Source organism: Lepisma saccharinum, chromosome 12 (genome assembly GCF_977018435.1).
Source record: "Lepisma saccharinum chromosome 12, izLepSacc3.1, whole genome shotgun sequence".
NCBI classification, from domain to species: Eukaryota; Metazoa; Arthropoda; class Insecta; order Zygentoma; family Lepismatidae; genus Lepisma; species Lepisma saccharinum.
Window position 1 is genome coordinate 20,661,350 of NC_139240.1, and position 18,548 is coordinate 20,679,897.

Below are 18,548 nucleotides of genomic sequence, written 5' to 3' on the forward strand. Positions count from 1 at the left end.
CAATCTATGTATTCTACGTTGCAGGAGCCATATGGGGCAGAAGAACGGGTCCATGAAGGTAGGAGAGCCATCGAGTCTTGTCCACACGGCGCACTTGGTAAGGGACCACGACGGGGACCTCAGGATCTCGGAACCAGAGTTTGAACACTTCATGGCCGAGGTAAGTCGAAGTCTTTCATTAAGATGTATGAAACCCAGAGATTAGAAATTATGAATGGAATTGTTCATTTCAATAAGAAGATACTGGATGCTGCAGTTAGCAACCTGATTTCTTTGGAGTTGGCAACCTGCCTCCCGTTGGCATGACAATGTGGCTTCCTTGAAGACGCAAACGTGGAAAATCTTACCACTTATGCACAGCGTTTACGATGACCTATTCTCCTAGGAAGTAGCTTTCTTGTCCACTGATGTAAAGTTTCTAGGTGCTTTGCCTAAACCTAAAAGCAAAACGAAAATATGTAACCAGAAGTAGGGGGAGGGGAGAAACTCCAGTATCTTTCGATAAATAACAGTTCCAGTTTTTCTTTTCCTTCAGCCTGTCTCTCGACTTGGCAGTCAATTTTAAATGACTGGAAGCACTAAATCTCATTGATTAGAAAATATGACATGACATCACATGAGCTACAAATTTTCTTCATCATGTTTCAAAGATCGAAAATAGAGGAAAAAGGATCAATGTAGAAAAAATGACTGAAATATGTTGTTTTATGTAAAGTAAATTAGCAAATATGTAAAATATGTAATATTCTGGCAAATATGTAAAAATATGTAACATAAAACCTATGTAAAATCATGTAAGTTATACAATTCGTTGACATTTTCCTGTTCAAGGTATGTATCTAGAAAGGAATAGAATATGTAATTACATACAAATCCGGGCTCTAGTTATGACTTATGACTTTGGAATGTGTAAGTGAGTACGTCCGTTTCTTTCAAGAAGTTTAGAACGCAACGGTATGTGTGTACGTTCTCTAATATTGTACAAATTCTCAAAATATTATTGTCTATTTCTTAATAATAAAGTGATTAAGTACTGTCCGTTTCATATAAACGAATTCAATTGCCCCATATTTTGTAATACGAAAAATCAAGTATCGTTCACTTACCGTAATTTTCGGGGTGAAACAACCTTTTTTAAAGTTCCCTAGCAAAGCCCATTTTCATGGTCAACAACAAGCATGTTTGTAGTACCAAAGCACAAACACCAAATAATTGTTATATTTATAAACATTTCATTAAAATAGCCATGATGTAGCTAATGATACAGGCAAAATTAACAACTGCGAAGATATAGGATGGGTGCAATTATATAATGAGTACTATGAGGATCATCAAAAATTATTGAAAGTAAGGAGTAAGCCCATATATACTCTAGATTTTCCTGTTTGTGAATATAGAGATATTTATTTTCGTGAGCAATGTACAAAATATGATTACATGGAAAGATGGAAAGATTATTACTTTATATATACAGACGGTTCAAAAAGAAGTCATAATGTAGGATGTGCTGTTTATGATGTATAGAAGAAGGAATCAATTATGATACATTTACCGGAAGATTTTTCCATTTTTACAGCTGAAGCTTATGAAATTTACCATATAAATTTATACATATAAATTGCAAGAAAAAATATATTAATATTAACGTATTCCAAAAGTGTATTATATTCAATTCAGTCCAATTACGATTTATTATTTAAATGCTCCCCATATAAACTGTGTAAAAACTTTACAAAATTTAAGGAGCAGGGGAAAGATAATTCATTTAACCTGGGTTAAAGCACATTGTTAAAATTTAGGAAATGATATGGCAGATTTGTATGCAAAACAAGCTAGGGTAATTCAACCTGTACTGGAGCTGAAAACCTGGTACACAGACCTTCTACCGAGGGTGAAGAAAAAGTTGAAGGAAAACTGGACGGAATGGTGCAAAGGTGAATTTCAAAATGCAGGCAGCTTTTATCAGAGGATAGCTAATTTCAATAGAATCAGGCCTTGGTTTACAAAAGTTCAAGGTACAAGGAATGTGATAGTATTACTAAATCGTATTAGGTCAGGACTACAACTACTAAAAGTAATTTACAAAAGATCCGGATTGTACAAAACCCAAACTGTATATGTGGCAACAAGGAAGATATACACCATATCATATTTGAGTGTAATAGATACGCACAAGAAAGAGAGACATTCTATAAAACTCTTATAAACTGTGAAATTCCTCTTCCTCAGTGTTTGGAATCTATGATTTGTGAACCTAACCTTACAGTTGGATATATATTGTTATATTTCTTTTAGAAAATGTGGCTTAACTATTTAGTAGGAAAAACTTTTATTGATAGTGTATTTTAATAATAATGTACTAAAAAATGTAGGTTTATGTATAGTGCATATATAAATATGGGAAATACTGCTTAGCGGTAATCCCAAGTAAAATGTAAATAAATAAAATGATGTAGCTATTTTCATATTGAGTGCCGAATTGTATATGTAACTGCTTAGGTAATCTCTGGACTGAATCTTCATATGTAGATGTCGCACTCTTTTCAAACTAGGAATTAAATCATTTGCGTTATTATGGATCTCGAGGATTAAGTATAAGAAAAAATGTCTGTTTTTTAACCCCTGGAAACAGATGTTGCTAGAGACGTCAAAAAAATTGCATGTTCATCGTTAAAAAAGGGGTAAGTGAATTATTTTATAATTTTCTCCTTGTTTTCAGACAATTTCGTGGGGGTCGTAATGAACATTTTTTGCCTCCGGAGCTTCTTTCATGGAGCACATTTATGCCAAAGAATGAGTGGTGGGATTCGCACTCGGCACATGTGGGGCAACGTACAATCCCACAGAAGGCTTCTTTGAATCTAAGCACCGGAGCCTTATTAGACTGCAAACATAGTTTCCACAATGTACTAGTGCAAGAGAGGATGACATTTGAATTTCTTCATAAAAATATATTTCTTTAGTACAGTGGGATGCGTAAGTATTACAAAGCAAATTGTCCACCACCATGTTTATTCTCTTTGTTTATTCTCTTTTCACTGAGAGCTTCGGGAATTGAAGCGAAAATCGAAACAAACTGCTGACAGCCTCTAAACCAGCTAATGTAAAAATCCAGTCCTTATGAACAACTAGGATGCAAGAGAAAACTTAATGAAAACAGTCATGGACAATTTGCCGAGTAGCTAATACTTGTGCATCTCACTGTACAGTCAACGAATTTAGTAGTTCTGCATAATTTATACACCGCAATTTCTACGCTTTCATTTGAACGTTTTGAATTTGAATTTTGTTACACCACGACCACCATTACATTTTTATTTTCAGGGCAGTAATAATATACTTTACTTCCAATTGAAAATTTCTCACATTCATAATGAACATTTTTAGTGTCATCTTTAATGATTATATTACTTGCAGTGTTGTAAGAAAACATTAATGAACTTGGAAATTTATCATAGGCTACTTTTTCTTCTAATGAAAAGTGAACTGTATTGAGGTAAAACCTATAAGAAGAAATGTATATGAAGGGAAGAGAGAATAAATTAAACAGGGATGATGGGAATATCGATGAGATGTGCGGGAAGACATAAATGAAAGAGATAAATTATATAATATATTAGTAGAGTTTGGAATACCTAAGAAGCTTGTTAGTATGATAAAAATATGCACCAGTGAAACAGAAAGTAAAATTCGTGTGAGTATTAATGTGTCTGACAAATTTACAATTCATGATGGGTTAAAACAAGGAGATGCATTATCTCCATTGCTCTTTAATTTTGCCTTAGAATATGCTGTAAGGAAGGTAAAAGAAACTAAAGAAGAACTAAAATTAAATGGTGTGACTCAGTTGTTAGCATATGCAGATGATGTAGACTTACTGGGGGATGATGTGAATACAAGTAAGAATAATGCTAAAATATTTTTCAAAACTGCTAAAGAGATAGGTTTGGAAGTTAACAAAGAGAAAACTAAATACATGCTTACAGGCCGAAACCAAGTGTTAGGTAATAATCAAAATCTAATTATTGATAACAACTCGTTTGAACCAGTTTCCAAATTCAAATACTTAGGAGTAATTTTATATCTTGCTCAAGATAGGGAAAGATGGAAGGCCTGTGTTGCTGCAGCCATGAACCTTCGGGTTTAAGAAGGCTAGAGAGTTAGTAGTTAATGATAAATTTAATATATATATTTACAATTTAAGCAATTACTAACTCTTTAATATTCGTGATTTGATCATAGCTTTTTTATATTTGTCTTCGAGCATTTCCATGATCTTTTCTACTTCCACATTTGTTAGATGGTTGAATATTGTAACTGCAATCTGCTCTGATTCTTCTTAAAGTAGTGTTGTTCTGATGTAATATGGTTTTAGAAGTTATTTCAGGTGTTTTAAATGAGTGTGTGTATTCTATTGATCTTCGTATTTTTCGCATATAACGCTGCTTCATAAATGTATAGTACAGGCAGAGTTATTATTCTGTATTTCCTAGACAAAGTTTAACTACATTGGCTTGCTTTTGTTTCATAAATATTTCTAAACTTGCCTATGAGTTCCCAAAATATTATTCCATAATTCATTAGCGAATAATATTGCTTACCTGAATTTGTGAATTTGTATAATGTGTCTGTTTTCACTTTCACTGAGAAAATATAAAGTTAAATTACACGAAATAATAGAAAATTATACTTAAAGACAATCGAACAATGTAGGTCGAACTGCACCTTGGACAAAAGGGGGGTGTCACTAATCGCACACTTCTCAAACAACTATTTTTGTCAAGCCCCGCCCTTCACCTTCTGACGTCAGGTAAAATGCTTTCGTTGTTAGATTAGGCTTGTTAGCCTAACCTACGACGGCATTCCACACTTACGTCAGACGGCGAAGGGCGAAGCTTTATCTAAAAGTTGTTTGAGAAGGGTGCGATCAGTTATATCCTCAAAAATGCTGTGAAGAAGCGAATTGCGTTACTACTAAGAGAGGTGAGTGTACCAGGTATAAAACATATGACAATCAATTAAGTATTACGTTTTATATGAAAACTTCTGATGACATGTCTTCACAAACCGGGAGTAACGGTGATGCCACTGATATTCAGCAGGGAATATGCAAATCGCAAGAATCGGCGTGGAGTCTGATGCACTACTTCTACCACCGCGGAGGGATCGAGATGGCCAGGCAGTTCCTTCCGATGATCAAGGACCAGATCCAGAGGCACAAAGTGTCGGCCAGTTCCAGAGAGTCCCTGGACTCCAGGGAACGCTTCCGTGAGGGGCCTCCCAAGCCCCGGAGGAGAACAGGTGCGGCCTTGTATTTGTATTTTATAAATCATGTCGCTTTTAATACCTCGGGGTTAATGGTGCATATAGCACCGTACCATAAAGGCACATTTAGTGGATGTGGGGTGTAGGGCTCCACACATTATCCATCTAGGGCACTTTGGAGGTGATGTGATTAGCACCAGGCTCCGGCCGCCTTTACCCCCCAGGGTTTCCCCAGGTACCTATTGATCTGAGGCTGGATGAGCCCCAGAGCCGCTTTATGCGGGGACAAGGCGGGAAAAATTCCGATCTTGGATTACTACGGGAATCTAACCCGGGTCTCTCGCGTGGCAGTCAGACGCCCTACCGACTAGCCACCGCGACTCTTGGCGACTTTTGTCCACTATTTTCCATCAGGGAGAGTGTGGGAAATTTAGAGCCAAAACGAGCATAAATTGATTGAATTGAATTGGTGTTTTAAGTCCACTTTATGCACAGTAGGGCTAATTGAGACTGGACTTACAGTTTAAAGTGGGATCCGAACCACTATGTGCCTCCACCGAGTATCGAACTCGGGACCCAATGAGCATAAATTGGGCTTTGTGAAACTTTTTGAGGGGGTGTGGAGAAATTTTGGAAGATTGTAAGTAGTAAGAAACTACAGTGGCGATGATTCGGGATTTGCCTCCCGCACTGTGGCCTCTTAATGCTAGGCCTTGTGTGCCAAGAAAAGGTAAAATGGCCTTGCCCCCCCTCAATTTTGGCACATAATCGCCGCTACTGGTGTACTGGGTGTTGAGGATGTGTTATGACGGCGACGAGGATGAAACGCGAATTGATTACATGTACCTCACTTTACAGCATATGGTTTATTGTAGTGGCGTATCTGATTTCGGGGAATACGTTTTTGAGTATGCCATCAATACTGTTATAATTAAATTCCAGCTCTCCTCTTAGTATTTGCATTTTTGTTTGTTTAGCGTCGCTTTTCTGCTACATTTTACTAATCGCGACGATGAGGATAAGATATGAGGTTTTCTTAGTTTTTGTACACTTTATGCACAGAAAGGCTAATGGGTCCGAATCATTATATGCCTCCATCGTGGATGAGCGATGATTAGATTAAATTGATGAAGGGACACTCCCTAAGAACACCCACGGCTAGACCTGGGTTTGAACCCGGGATCTTCGGTAGCGAGATCTACAGTCTATCACTTAACACGCTCGTCCACCAATGCGGTACGTTTCTCCCTGAGAATACTGACATTCAAACTATAAGTTAGGTGTATGTACTCAGGAAGAATTTCTAAGTTTGGCTAAGTTATTAACGATTAGACCTATATTTCCGCACTCTGGTATTTCGTGAGTCTCTCATAAAAATTCCTAGTTTCGTAGAGTGGGATGCATAAGTATTACCAGTCAAATTTTCCATCACCTTGTTCATTCTCTGATTTTGGCAACGAGAGCTTTAAGACTTGAAGATGTTGACAATTATGCAACTGCATACGTAGAAATGCATTCCTTAAAAACACGCAGGATGCAAGAGAAACACTGATGATAATACTCAATGGTCAATTTTCCTAGCAATACTTGTGCATCCCACTGTATGAAAACTGCCATAAAAAGCTTATGTAGAAAAATTTCAAAATGCTGCCTTATGTTTCCAATCCCTTTTTTTAACTATGCTTGCCTAACCTAACCAAACCTAACCTAACCTTATCGGGAATGGTTCGTGGGGCTATCCGTGAATGGTTCGTGGGGCTATCCGTGAATGGTTCGTGGGGCTATCCGTCAGCTACCCGTGCATAATGTACAATTAACAAGGCCTTTGAAAATATTATCACAACTATTTCAGCAATTGCACTGTCTTGTTGCAGATGATTCACCCATAAGAAACCAATCAGCAACGTCCATCGGCGATGAGAGAGCGGACACAGAAGACGCCAGAAAACAGCGATTAGGTGGATCGGTGAGTTCTAATTATTCTCCGATTAGTATTAGGAATTAACTAATTTTTATACTCTTTATAATTATGTGGCTATAAATTAATTTTCTGACGGTACGGTCATGAGACTTGACACTCGGCTTTGTTAACTTCTAAGTGCTGGCAACCCTGCTCGGCTGGTGTTGTTAGAGTCGAATTACTTTCGGAACATATCCAGTGGACTGCGCGAGTCTGTCTAGCGAGCCTAGTGGGCGTGTAGGACCTGAGTAAGGGGCTTAGCGATAGGTTCCGGGTTGAGATGACGTCAGCAGCTCGCTTGGTTAATTGGCTGCTTCCAGAGTTGTGACTCGTTCCGAAGCTTCAAATGCATAACTGCCAAAGATGTTACGGAAATAATCTCCCCTACCTTAAAATGATATTTTCAGGGTTGGCAGTGTTTGGGTCTTCGTTTTTGTGTGACAATTTATATATGCCGTTGTTTCTTTGTACAGAATTCTTGCTCAGAATGGAATTTAGACACTAAGTAATATTTATATTTCCACCAATTTATCTTCCAATTTTCCTTCCATGAAGGTAAAAATGTAAATACAATTTGAAAAACAAAATTAGAGAATATATACAATTTCACAGGACCTGTAGCGAACACCTTCTTCCAAAGAGGGGTAGCGAGAGCTACAAACTCCTATTCACCCCTCGTATTTCAACTAACTATTGCATTTATGTATACACATATGCATGATACTCAGTGGCGTGCCCAAGGGAGGATAGTGGGGTCATATTCCACTTTCGGCACAGAATTCCTTAAAGACAAGAACGACAAACGGTTTCATAAAACAATTCTCACAACTTAACCCTAGCTTACCCTGTCCCAATACGAGAAATTTACTGAGAGAAGGGCCTAATTTTCTATTACTAAAATTCCAGAAACCATTTTGTTATTAAATCACTGCTTCCTTTGTTATTTTTGTAGGTTTAGTTATATATTGATTATAATAATTAGAATAATTACCATCATTGATATAAAATAATAACCAATTATTGCATGGGCCACACACATATTTTATCATTCACTCAACTTAAAAAACAATATCAATTTTTCATCAATGTTTTTTTATTTATGTAGGAAAGATTATATATTATTAATAACAAAAATTTCTGTCATTTGCAACCTACTGTACGCTGTCACTTGCAGGAGTGTCATGAAGAACACACATCCAAAAGCAAAGCCGTCCGCAGGATTTTTTTTCCGGGGGACGTCACTGTTTAAAGTGGGGGGAATTTGGACTGATGCTTTCCCTCAGTTAAGAGAATTCTCATAAAGTATCCTTAGCACTAGGATAATTTGCAAAGGCACATAACCTGCTGTCTTTCACGGCACCCCTCGTTCATGTTTTTGAGATACAATTTTAAAATTTGAATTACATTAAGTTTTTTCAAATAACTGAGGGGGTTAAGTGACCTCCTGCCCCCTCTGTGGGTATCCCTGTCTAAAAGGGATGTCAGATACGCCCATCAAGTGAATTTTTCCTCCTATGCATTTTACTTTTATGTTTTTATGCACAATAGATATACGGAAATATTGAGAACACCTTGAGAAACAATGTAATTTATTTTCATTTTTTTGTGAAAATATTGACAGTTCAAAAGTCTAAAAATAAGAGGTGGTGGACCTAACAGCCCCCCTTCCTCTCAGGAAACCTATGATTAATTACTGTTTATAATAATTTGTTACAACTTTAATTTGATTCTTGTCAATGTTCTACATTATTTACACTGTCCGTGCTCATATAGTCATTTTGAAATTAAGGAAGGACAAGTTCTTATGGCATATGTTACTTGTTGCATAAGTTTATGTAGCGAATCCAGCCCATTCAATGTTTTTCTAAATTTGGCGACTGTGTCGACTGTACCAGATAGGGCTATACTAGTATAAATCTTTTGCTAGTTCTCATAAAGTGGAATGCATAATTATTACCAAGCAAACTGTTTATTATCTTTGTTTCACGCAACTAGAGCTTCAAGATTTGAAACTGAACATCAGCTAAACTGCTGACAACTTGTGCACCAAAATACCTAAAATCACGGTCCTTAGAAACAAGTAGGAAAAAGTAGAGAAAAAGTAATGAAAATAGTCATGGACAATATGCGGATTAATACTTGTGCATTCCACTGTACTTAGCCTTTGATAAAATATTTTCAGCATGGTAGGATTGAATTTAAAATAAATCTTTTCTGGTCACCCTGTAGGTTATCTAGTCATTTAACCTGTTTAATGCATGGATTTTATTTCTTTACATTTCAGGCAAGGGAGTCTGAAGACGAATGCGATGGAGGTAAGTACTTCAATTGCAGATTTAAATAAACAAGACAGTTGTTAATTTCACATATTAGCATATGATTGACAGTTGACCTAATCGACTCCAAGGAAATAGGAGAGCTATGGAAACAATCACAATGATTCATACTCAAATCTACTAAATTTACTGTTTATCAATGAAGGTAACTATTACTGAAAGTAACTTTCTTAAAGCTTTACTGAACACTTTACTTGAGTTGCCCTCTATCCTAAGTTCTTCCTTTTCCGGGTTCGAATCCCGGATTGGACGTTGCTGTTTCTTATGAACCTCCCTAATAATACCTTACACCTCTTATTTACCCAAAATATTTAAAGAGGGGATGAGAAGGGGATTAATTTATCTGTGCAGTGAAGGTTACACAACCTTAAGACTAGATATTTAATATTGTCTACTGAATTTTAAAGCTTCACATCACTCCCAAATTTTATTAACAATTCTTTGGAATAAATATAAATACCAAAATATTTTAATAACAAAACCCATCACAAATTTACATGATAATAACAAAAGTACAATCTCATGTTTCAACAGACAACACTAACAACCTCTTACAATAAAAATTCTCCCATTACTTTCATTTCTTTAATTACAATTCGCATTCCTTTAGGAGGAATAACACGTAATGAAAAATCAGACAAGTATGTGTATGGATGATCTGGGTAGGTATTTATCGAATGATAAAAGAACGATAATTTCTTACTCAATTTATGCATTACAGATGATTTACGGAGTTATTTATGACATGTTCATAAAAAAATGTGTTTTTTTTTAGAAATTACGAGGTGTACTGGCAACATTGGTCATGTCAGAGGCCAGTAGCAGGTGTGCCCGACATCTGGCTATATTATTCAATCAAAATAAAAGATTTTAAATTTATCATACAAAAACTAACCTACCTATCTTTTTGTACGATAAATTGTGAACATTTTTGCAAACAACTCCACAGCTGTTTTTTATCCGTTTTTTTTTACTTCACACAAAAAAAATTATACACCTTTTAACTTTTTCTGCATACCGAACGTTAATGTAGAGAAAACCTTTCTTGTTAAATGCCTAAAAATATCTACATAGGCTAAGTTAATGCCCAGTCTAAGTTTCATGTCCATAGATTTTTGACAAAAGTTATGGACGTTGAAATATGCGTGACTTTTTGGACACCCTGTATTGATATTGAACAAACCAGTTTTGAAATTAAATATAACAAACGTCTCATCAGTGGCACATACGATAGGAAAAGAACCAATAATTTAGAACTTTCAGTAGCCTTCGTGTTTCTAACCTTCATGTTCTGCTTATTGCTCTTAGGTAATAATAAGAAATACACACACGCACACACACCCACACACACACAAGACATCCATTCTTTAGACTGAGGGGAAATAATCTCTGATTATTGAACCTCTGAAAAACTTTGGTTATAGACATATATATACATATGTATATTGTATGCCCTAGACGCCGCACCCACCAAGGTGCCTTGGTAGGCTACACATACAGTGGAGGGAATTCTTTATCATCAATTTTTACTTCACCTTGTACAGTATGGTTTTTTGATAATGTAAATGCCCCCTTTTAGAAGAAGGGATGTACCAATAGGGCATTTTCACTCTCATTGTACCATTGTATGGCATCAACAGTGGTTGAAAATATACGCACATTAAATTGAAAACCATATATGTCGAACAACTTCTTAACATTTTGCGCTGTCTGCACTGATAACGGAGATTTCGTATGGTGGCAGACTTCTGAAGCACCCTGTACTCACTCTTTCAGAAGTCTTCATCAGGAACAAAGTCCGAATGTCTGCAGCGTGGCAACCAATAATGCCAGACAGGACCCAGAAGGATCTTGAGAGGGTCATCAAGGAAAGGAATATGTCCAGGTCTGCCGTAAGTATTAGTAACATCATTCGTCTAACAATATTAGCCCCCATGAGTAGTGTACGCCAATGTCCCAATTAGACATAGGAACTTTACAGAGTTAGATTAAAGACTCCTCGGATTGATTTGTTATTAATAAGGCTAGGATTTTCATGACTTAGCATATTTGTTTTGGTAAGGGTGATGTGTTCCCTAAATATATCGAAATTCATATTGTGAAGAAACTGCAGCAAAATCTTTTTTGAAAATTTACAGAAAGTATTAATTGTGGATTGCAACTCAGAGTCCATAAAGTAAACTAAAAATAGTACGAATGTGAAAATATCTTAGCATTTAGATATTGGTGTTATAAGGTCATATTTTTCAAATCATAGTGCATATTTTGTACAATTTTAGGTCATAAGAGCATATTTTATTTAGCATATTTTGGTGTTTTTTAGGTCATAAAAATTCTAGCCCTAGTTATCAATATGTATGTCACGGGTCAGTCAGACGAAACATTGCCGCTTCATGTAATAAGAAATGTATTTTTAATTTCTGTGAAGTAGCACATGATGAAACATAAGTTTTATAAGACAAAGAGAGAAGATTGATTGGTTGAATTGTTGTTTTAAGTCCACTTTATGCACAGAAAGGCTAATCAAGAATAGACCTGCAGTTTAAAGTGGGATCCGAACAACTATGTGCCTCCAGCAAGTAAAGAGAGAAGGTAATTGACCTTTGAATTCTAGTGGAGTTGAGGGGGAAAGAAATGTAACAGTTAAAGGAGAAATTGATTGGTCTTTGGTGTCACGGGTGAGGCACAATACAAAACACAAGTAAATCAAAAAGTTAAAATAAACGAACAATGTGTAAAATACCTTTTACCTTCTAACTTAATTTTGTATAATACTTGAATCTTTATGCAAATGACAATTTCACATTGTTCACTCCAAAGATAGGATTATGTTACAGCATTGCAGGCATGAAAGTAAATAACACATGTCTAACTTCAAATTTTCCGGTAACTTACTATATTTTTCATAAAATTTTTCTTTTCGCCGAAAATTCGACCTCAATTTCCCTGCACCAAGGGAAATTTCCCTTCCTGTAGCAACACTGCCTCTGCCAAGCGCGGCACAGAAATAGAAAGTAGCAAGCAGTTTGCTCCCGCCAAAGCCGTTTCCAGTGGTGGAACTGACCACGAAGGCCGTGGGTTTTTAAATACCCATGTACCCACTTTTCTTCGGGTCTCTCGCCCTCCCCACGTACAATAGGGAAGGAAACCTAGCCGTCAAAAGAATGCGACGGAGAACCATCAGTGGCGTACATAAACCAGTTTATAAGTTCTGTAAATAATTTAGTTAAATTCAGCCCTTGGTAAAATAATAATAATAAAGAAAAAATAATGAGGAGTTATTATTATTATCGATTAATTTATTGATCGAGTTGGTGTTTTAAGTCCCCTTTCTGCACAGTAAGGCTAATAGGGACTGGACCTACAGTTTAAAGTGGGGAGTTCGCTCACAAGACTATAAATGATAGATCCAAACATGATAAAGTACATAAATAAATGTAATCTTTCAAAACTTGAAACACTGAAACATTGCCTGCTGTTTCTATAATGTTAATGAAACAATTTTAATTCACTTCAGAAGGGTTATTATACGAAGGATAGTATTTGGCAAAACCCCAAATTCTAAAAAGGGGAAGTTATTGTACTGAACTTTTTATTCTGTTTATGAGCCTACTAAATCTAAATAACTAACTCAGTGATAATCTGCTTTAATTTTCACAAGTGTATTGTCAGCGTCTGTGAAGAATAAACCCATGTCAATAGTTTCAATTGTTTCTTTTCTTCCCACAGGATGGAATTGAATCGCTAATACGGCAGGACAATCAACCAGGTAAATTAAATGTTTCTTGTTTAAAAAAGAACATCAACAACAACAACTTAGTTGGCGTGACGATTCACATATTTGTGTTAACAGCACAGATAAATGAGAGCCATATATCATTCTACTGTTGTAATGTGCGAATTAACAGGGAGTGATGCCGGGGACCCCCACAATAAGTTTTATCCCCCAAAAAATAAACTAATTTTTAACACTGCCAGGGATGGTCTAATCTCCCTCAAAGAAAATAGAATTGAAAGCATAAGCTTAATTACGTGTAACAAACACAATTGAAAGAAAAATAATTCGTATCCATTAATAGACTAGTCATAAAAGATTCCCCTGCCGAAAACTTTGCTGCTTTGTTGATTAAATAAGACCATTCTGCAACTGACCAACCTCACCGAGCCGAGACAACAGCAGACTGTTTTCATGGTATAGTGCTCATATTTTACAGGTGTTAAAGTGTTCATAAGAAAAGGTAGGTTAGGTGAACATTAAGTTTAAACTTGACAATAGAAATGTGGTCAAGTTTTCGGTGTTACTAGTCTTATACCTATTTTTGTGCATGAGTTGAATGTAACTGTATACCTAGTCCTACCATAAATACTGTCACAAAGTTTTAAGTAAATTGCCACAAAATGCTGAGAGATATTGTAATATCCTAATAACATTACTGAAATGGATGCATGGCAAATCAAAATCACAAATCATTATTCAAAATGGCCACGCTTAGTACGCACACATACCGTAAGTCTTTGTGGCCACGCATCAATTGAATTACGCAACACCTCGACTGGAAAATGAGCAACTGCCTTCAGAAGAGACCGCTTTAAACTTTCAATATTGGGATGTCTCTTCTTGCAAGCCATCTCCTGAAGCTTGGACCACAATTTGTAGTCCAAAGGGTATAGGTTCGGACTTGCAGAAGGCCAATCCGAAGTGGAAATTAAGTCTGGTACATTTGCCTCCAGCCACTGCTGTGTTGTTCGGGTCCCATATGTTGGGGCTGAATCCTGCTAGAAGCTCCTGTTCTGACCATAGAAGAGGGTGTTGTAGACATTCTTGACTAGTCTCTCAAGCACTGTCTGCTGGTACACTTTGGCTGATGTTTTTACCCCTTTTTCACAGAAATGGAGCGGGCCCTCATAGCGAATGTTCCAGACTTCATTTCCACTTCAGATTGGCCTTCTGCAAGTACGGACCTATGCCCTTTGGACTACAAATTGTGGTCCAAGCTTCAGGAGATGGCTTGCAAGAAGAGACATCCCAATATTGAAAGTTTAAAGCTGTCGGTCTCTTCTGAAGGCAGTTGCTCATTTTCCAGTTGATGTGTTGCGTAATTCAATTGATGCGTGGCCACAAAGACTTACGGAATGTGTGCGTGCTAAGGGCGGCCATTATGAATATTGATTTGTGATTTTGATTTGTCATGCATCCATTTCAGTAATATTATTAGGATATTAAAATATCTCTCAGCATTTTGTGTCAATTTACTTAAAACTTTGTGACAGTATTTATGGTAGGACTAGGTATACCAAGTGTTTCTAAACTACGTTTAAATGTTGTTATGAGATTTAATGAACTAGCTTAGAACCAATGTTCCCCAAAAACACTAACTCCCGAAATCAAATCACAAATACGCCATTGAGTGGACATCTCCCTTCCGTCAAAGCAAAAAGCTTAATTCGCACAGTTGCGTGCGTGTGTGTGTATATATATATATATACATATATATATATATATATATACAGGGTGTTGCAAAATACCTGTTACAACGCTTGGGAGGTGGTTCGACAAGTAAAAACGAGGAAAAAATGTCATGTGAAAAAATGTCGAAATCGGCACCGTTTGCGAGTGACAGGCGTGCGAAAATCGCCTCACACCATGCGTAAAGTACAATAACTCAAGAAGGAAGAAAGATATCAATGTCGGAATAAAAGAATACAAACAAAATCGTGCCTGACGAATACAATGGTGCAGCAATTGAGGCCCAGTGTAAATTGCGCAAGGTGACTCTCAAAGAAAGTGGGGAATCCCGATGGAAAATATAGGAAATTTACTACTATTTTCTACATAATGTTGAGATCGGAATGTAGGCAGTAAAAAATGACGACGTATGTCCACATGTCCCACTACTGCTGGAACACCGTCCCGCACTCGGGAAATAGGAAATTCACTCGAAAATGACGCTATGCCGTCAAATTACGCTCAGATTGATTTCAGCTAATTGGTACAGAAAGCTCCACTAGAGGCGCTGTGAGTGTAGGTCACCTGTTACGTATTAGTGTTGGTGGATACTACGTAGAGACTGTAGTCGACCGTTGTTTTTCCTGTCTTGTTCTGCGTCTCGCAGCGTGGAGTTTAGTCTGGCGTGTGTGTATGGTTGAATTGCGCTAAGGAATACTGTACGTAGAGTACGTATTCCCGTGTTCTTTCTCGGTTTGCAACAACTGCGTGGACACCTGTGTGACATTACGTGGGTGCTAATCACGGTAGTTGTGATCCGTCACTCGGAGGGAAAGTGCCCCTGTTTCTGGGCAGTTCTCGAACAAGACAATGGTGGAGTACTCTACCCACGAGCTTGCTGATATGCATCTCGTTTATGGAGAGGCAAACCGAAACAGCCGTGAAGCACGTCGTTTGTATCACGAACGTTTTCCCAATAGGCGATTACCAGCACATGCACTCTTTCAAAGACTTGATGCTCGACTGCGTGAAACTGGATCTCTACTACCCCGTAGGTGGGATTGTGGAAGACCCCGCACTGTGCGCACTGTGCAATTTGAAGAGGACGTGTTGGACGCGATACGAGACCGTCCTGACACCAGCACACGTGTCATTGCTCGTACTCAACAAACCCACCATAGCAATGTGTTCCGCGTTCTTCGAGAGGAGGGATTGCACCCATACAAATTGCATAAGGTGCACCACATACTGCCCACGGACTTTCCCCTACGCATGGATTTCTGCCAATGGTACGTGCAACAAACTCTTTCCATTCCAGAGTTCCCAACAATAGTTTTGTGGACCGATGAGGCAATGTTCACCAGGGACGGCATGTTCAATAGCCACAACAGCCACGTCTGGGATATGGACAATCCGCATGCAATCATTGTGCGCCATCATCAACATAGGTTCGCAGTGAATGTGTGGTGTGGCGTAGTAGGTGACCACTTGATAGGCCCGTACATTTTGCCATCTACTTTGTGTGGTGGGAATTATCGGGTGTTTCTACATGACGTATTACCTGAACTTTTGGAAAACGTGCCACTGGCAGGTAGACAACGTATCTGGTTTCAACACGACGGCGCCCCCGCACATTTCGACCGGGGAGCCAGAGCCTTACTCAACGATATTTTCGGCGATCGTTGGATTGGCAGGGGTGGACCTTTACCGTGGCCACCTCGTTCCCCCGACCTCACACCACTGGATTTCTTTGTGTGGGGAGAAATGAAAAGGCTCGTGTATGAAACCCCTGTGGAAAGTGCTGAGGATCTCGTTGCTCGTGTTAGTGCCGCTGCTGGGACAATTGGTGACATGCCAGAGGTATTTGCACGTACCAGACAATCAGTGCTTCGCCGATGCCATCTTTGTCTTGAAGTCAATGGCGGACATTTTCAACAACGTCTCTGAGTATACCGGTGTTTGTGTGAGCCCCTATCAGCACCACATAGTGTCCTTTAGTGAAAGGTACGAGTGAAGATGCTGGATATCGCTGTACTTCATACCGTCGATCTGCATGTGCGGAGGTTGTGCGCTTCTCAGTGGAATCCCTTCCAGATGTGCTGTGCCTGGAAATGTTACATGCCATTGTGTGCGTTTTCTCGCCATTCTCCGTCTTCATTCCTTCGAGGATTACCCACTTTCTTTGGGGAGCTCTCTTGTAGTATATGTACAGCCTAACGACATGTGGCCATTGTTTAACTTTTGTTTTTCGTACTGCAAAGTAGTGTGTCAACATTAAGGGATTGAAAACTTTTTTTTATGATTTTCCAGTATTTTTTTCCATTTGGGATGGTGTCCCAGCAGTAGTGAGACATGCGACAAATTGGTTTCTTTTCTTCGAACCGCAATGTGAACCGTGTACAACAGGAGATTTGCAGTTATTTTCCTATTTCCCGGGTGTGGGACGGTGTCCCAGCAGTAGTGGGACATGTGGACATACGTCGCCATTTTTTACTGGCTACATTCCGATCTCAACATTATGTAGAAGATAGTAGTAAATTTCTTGTATTTTCCATCAGGGGATTCCCCACTTTCTTTGAGAGTCCCCTTGCGCAATTTACACTGGGCCTCAATTGATGCACCATTGTATTCACCAGGTACGATTTTGTTTGTATTATTTTATTCCGACATTGATATATTTCTTCCTTCTTGAGTTATTGTACTTTACACATGGTGTGAGGCGATTTTCGCACGCCTGTCACTCGAAAACGGTGCCGATTTCGACATTTTTTCACATGACATTTTTTCCTTGTTTTTACTTGTAGAATCACCTCCCAAGCGTTGTAACAGGTATTTTGCAACACCCTGTATATATATATATATATATATATATATATATATATATATATATATATATATATATATATATATATTCCCCTCCTTCGAATAAGGGAAAATTGTAAAAAATAAACTCCATCCTCCCTCCCTTTTATTTACAAATCTTTGGTCTCTTTCTTTCCTTGCATCTTCTTCATCACAGTTTTAGTACCTCTTCTTTTGTATTTACTTCTTCTCTTCTTGACCATTTCTTTACTACTATCTCCATCCCATTTTCTGTCATTTTCTTCTTTATTCCTCCTCTCTTTCGATCTTCTGCTAGTTCTCTCTCTCTCTCTCTCTCTCTCTCTCTCTCTCTCTTTCGCTTCTCTATATCTTTCTATCTCTTCCTCTCGCTCTCCCTTTCTCGTTGTCATAGGCGCCGATTTCATCCGATATTTGGGGGGGGGGTCCTCAAAGCTAAGCAAATCATAAATACAGACATTTTCCGTTTGTGGGAGGGGGCGCAAGTTTTTTAAGTAGTAGGGACATACTTGAGAAAAACTTTTCAAAAATTGTAATTATAATTAACTAGCTCTGAAAACACAAACATACGTGCAGTGCAAGCTTGATAACTCGAACTTAAGGGGGAGAAGAAAAAAAATCGAGGTATCAAGGATTTCGATTAACCAAGTTCGAGTTATTGAGGGCCAAAATCGCCGACTTCGAGTTATAGAGGTCTAAA

The 18,548-nt window shown here is 37.9% G+C and overlaps 1 protein-coding gene across 2 annotated transcripts in view; it reads left to right on the plus strand.

Moving 5' to 3' along the window:
- Positions 1-18,548, plus strand: part of LOC145996403 (uncharacterized) — a 36,890-nt gene that overhangs the window by 15,907 nt on the left and 2,435 nt on the right. For both annotated transcript variants that reach the window (XM_083132851.1, XM_083132852.1), the window contains exons 2-7: positions 25-160; positions 5,100-5,301; positions 7,140-7,231; positions 9,510-9,540; positions 11,338-11,453; positions 13,291-13,330. In XM_083132851.1, the coding sequence (XP_082988977.1) occupies positions 25-160; positions 5,100-5,301; positions 7,140-7,231; positions 9,510-9,540; positions 11,338-11,453; positions 13,291-13,330 (617 nt within the window). The remainder of the gene's footprint in view (positions 1-24; positions 161-5,099; positions 5,302-7,139; positions 7,232-9,509; positions 9,541-11,337; positions 11,454-13,290; positions 13,331-18,548) is intronic.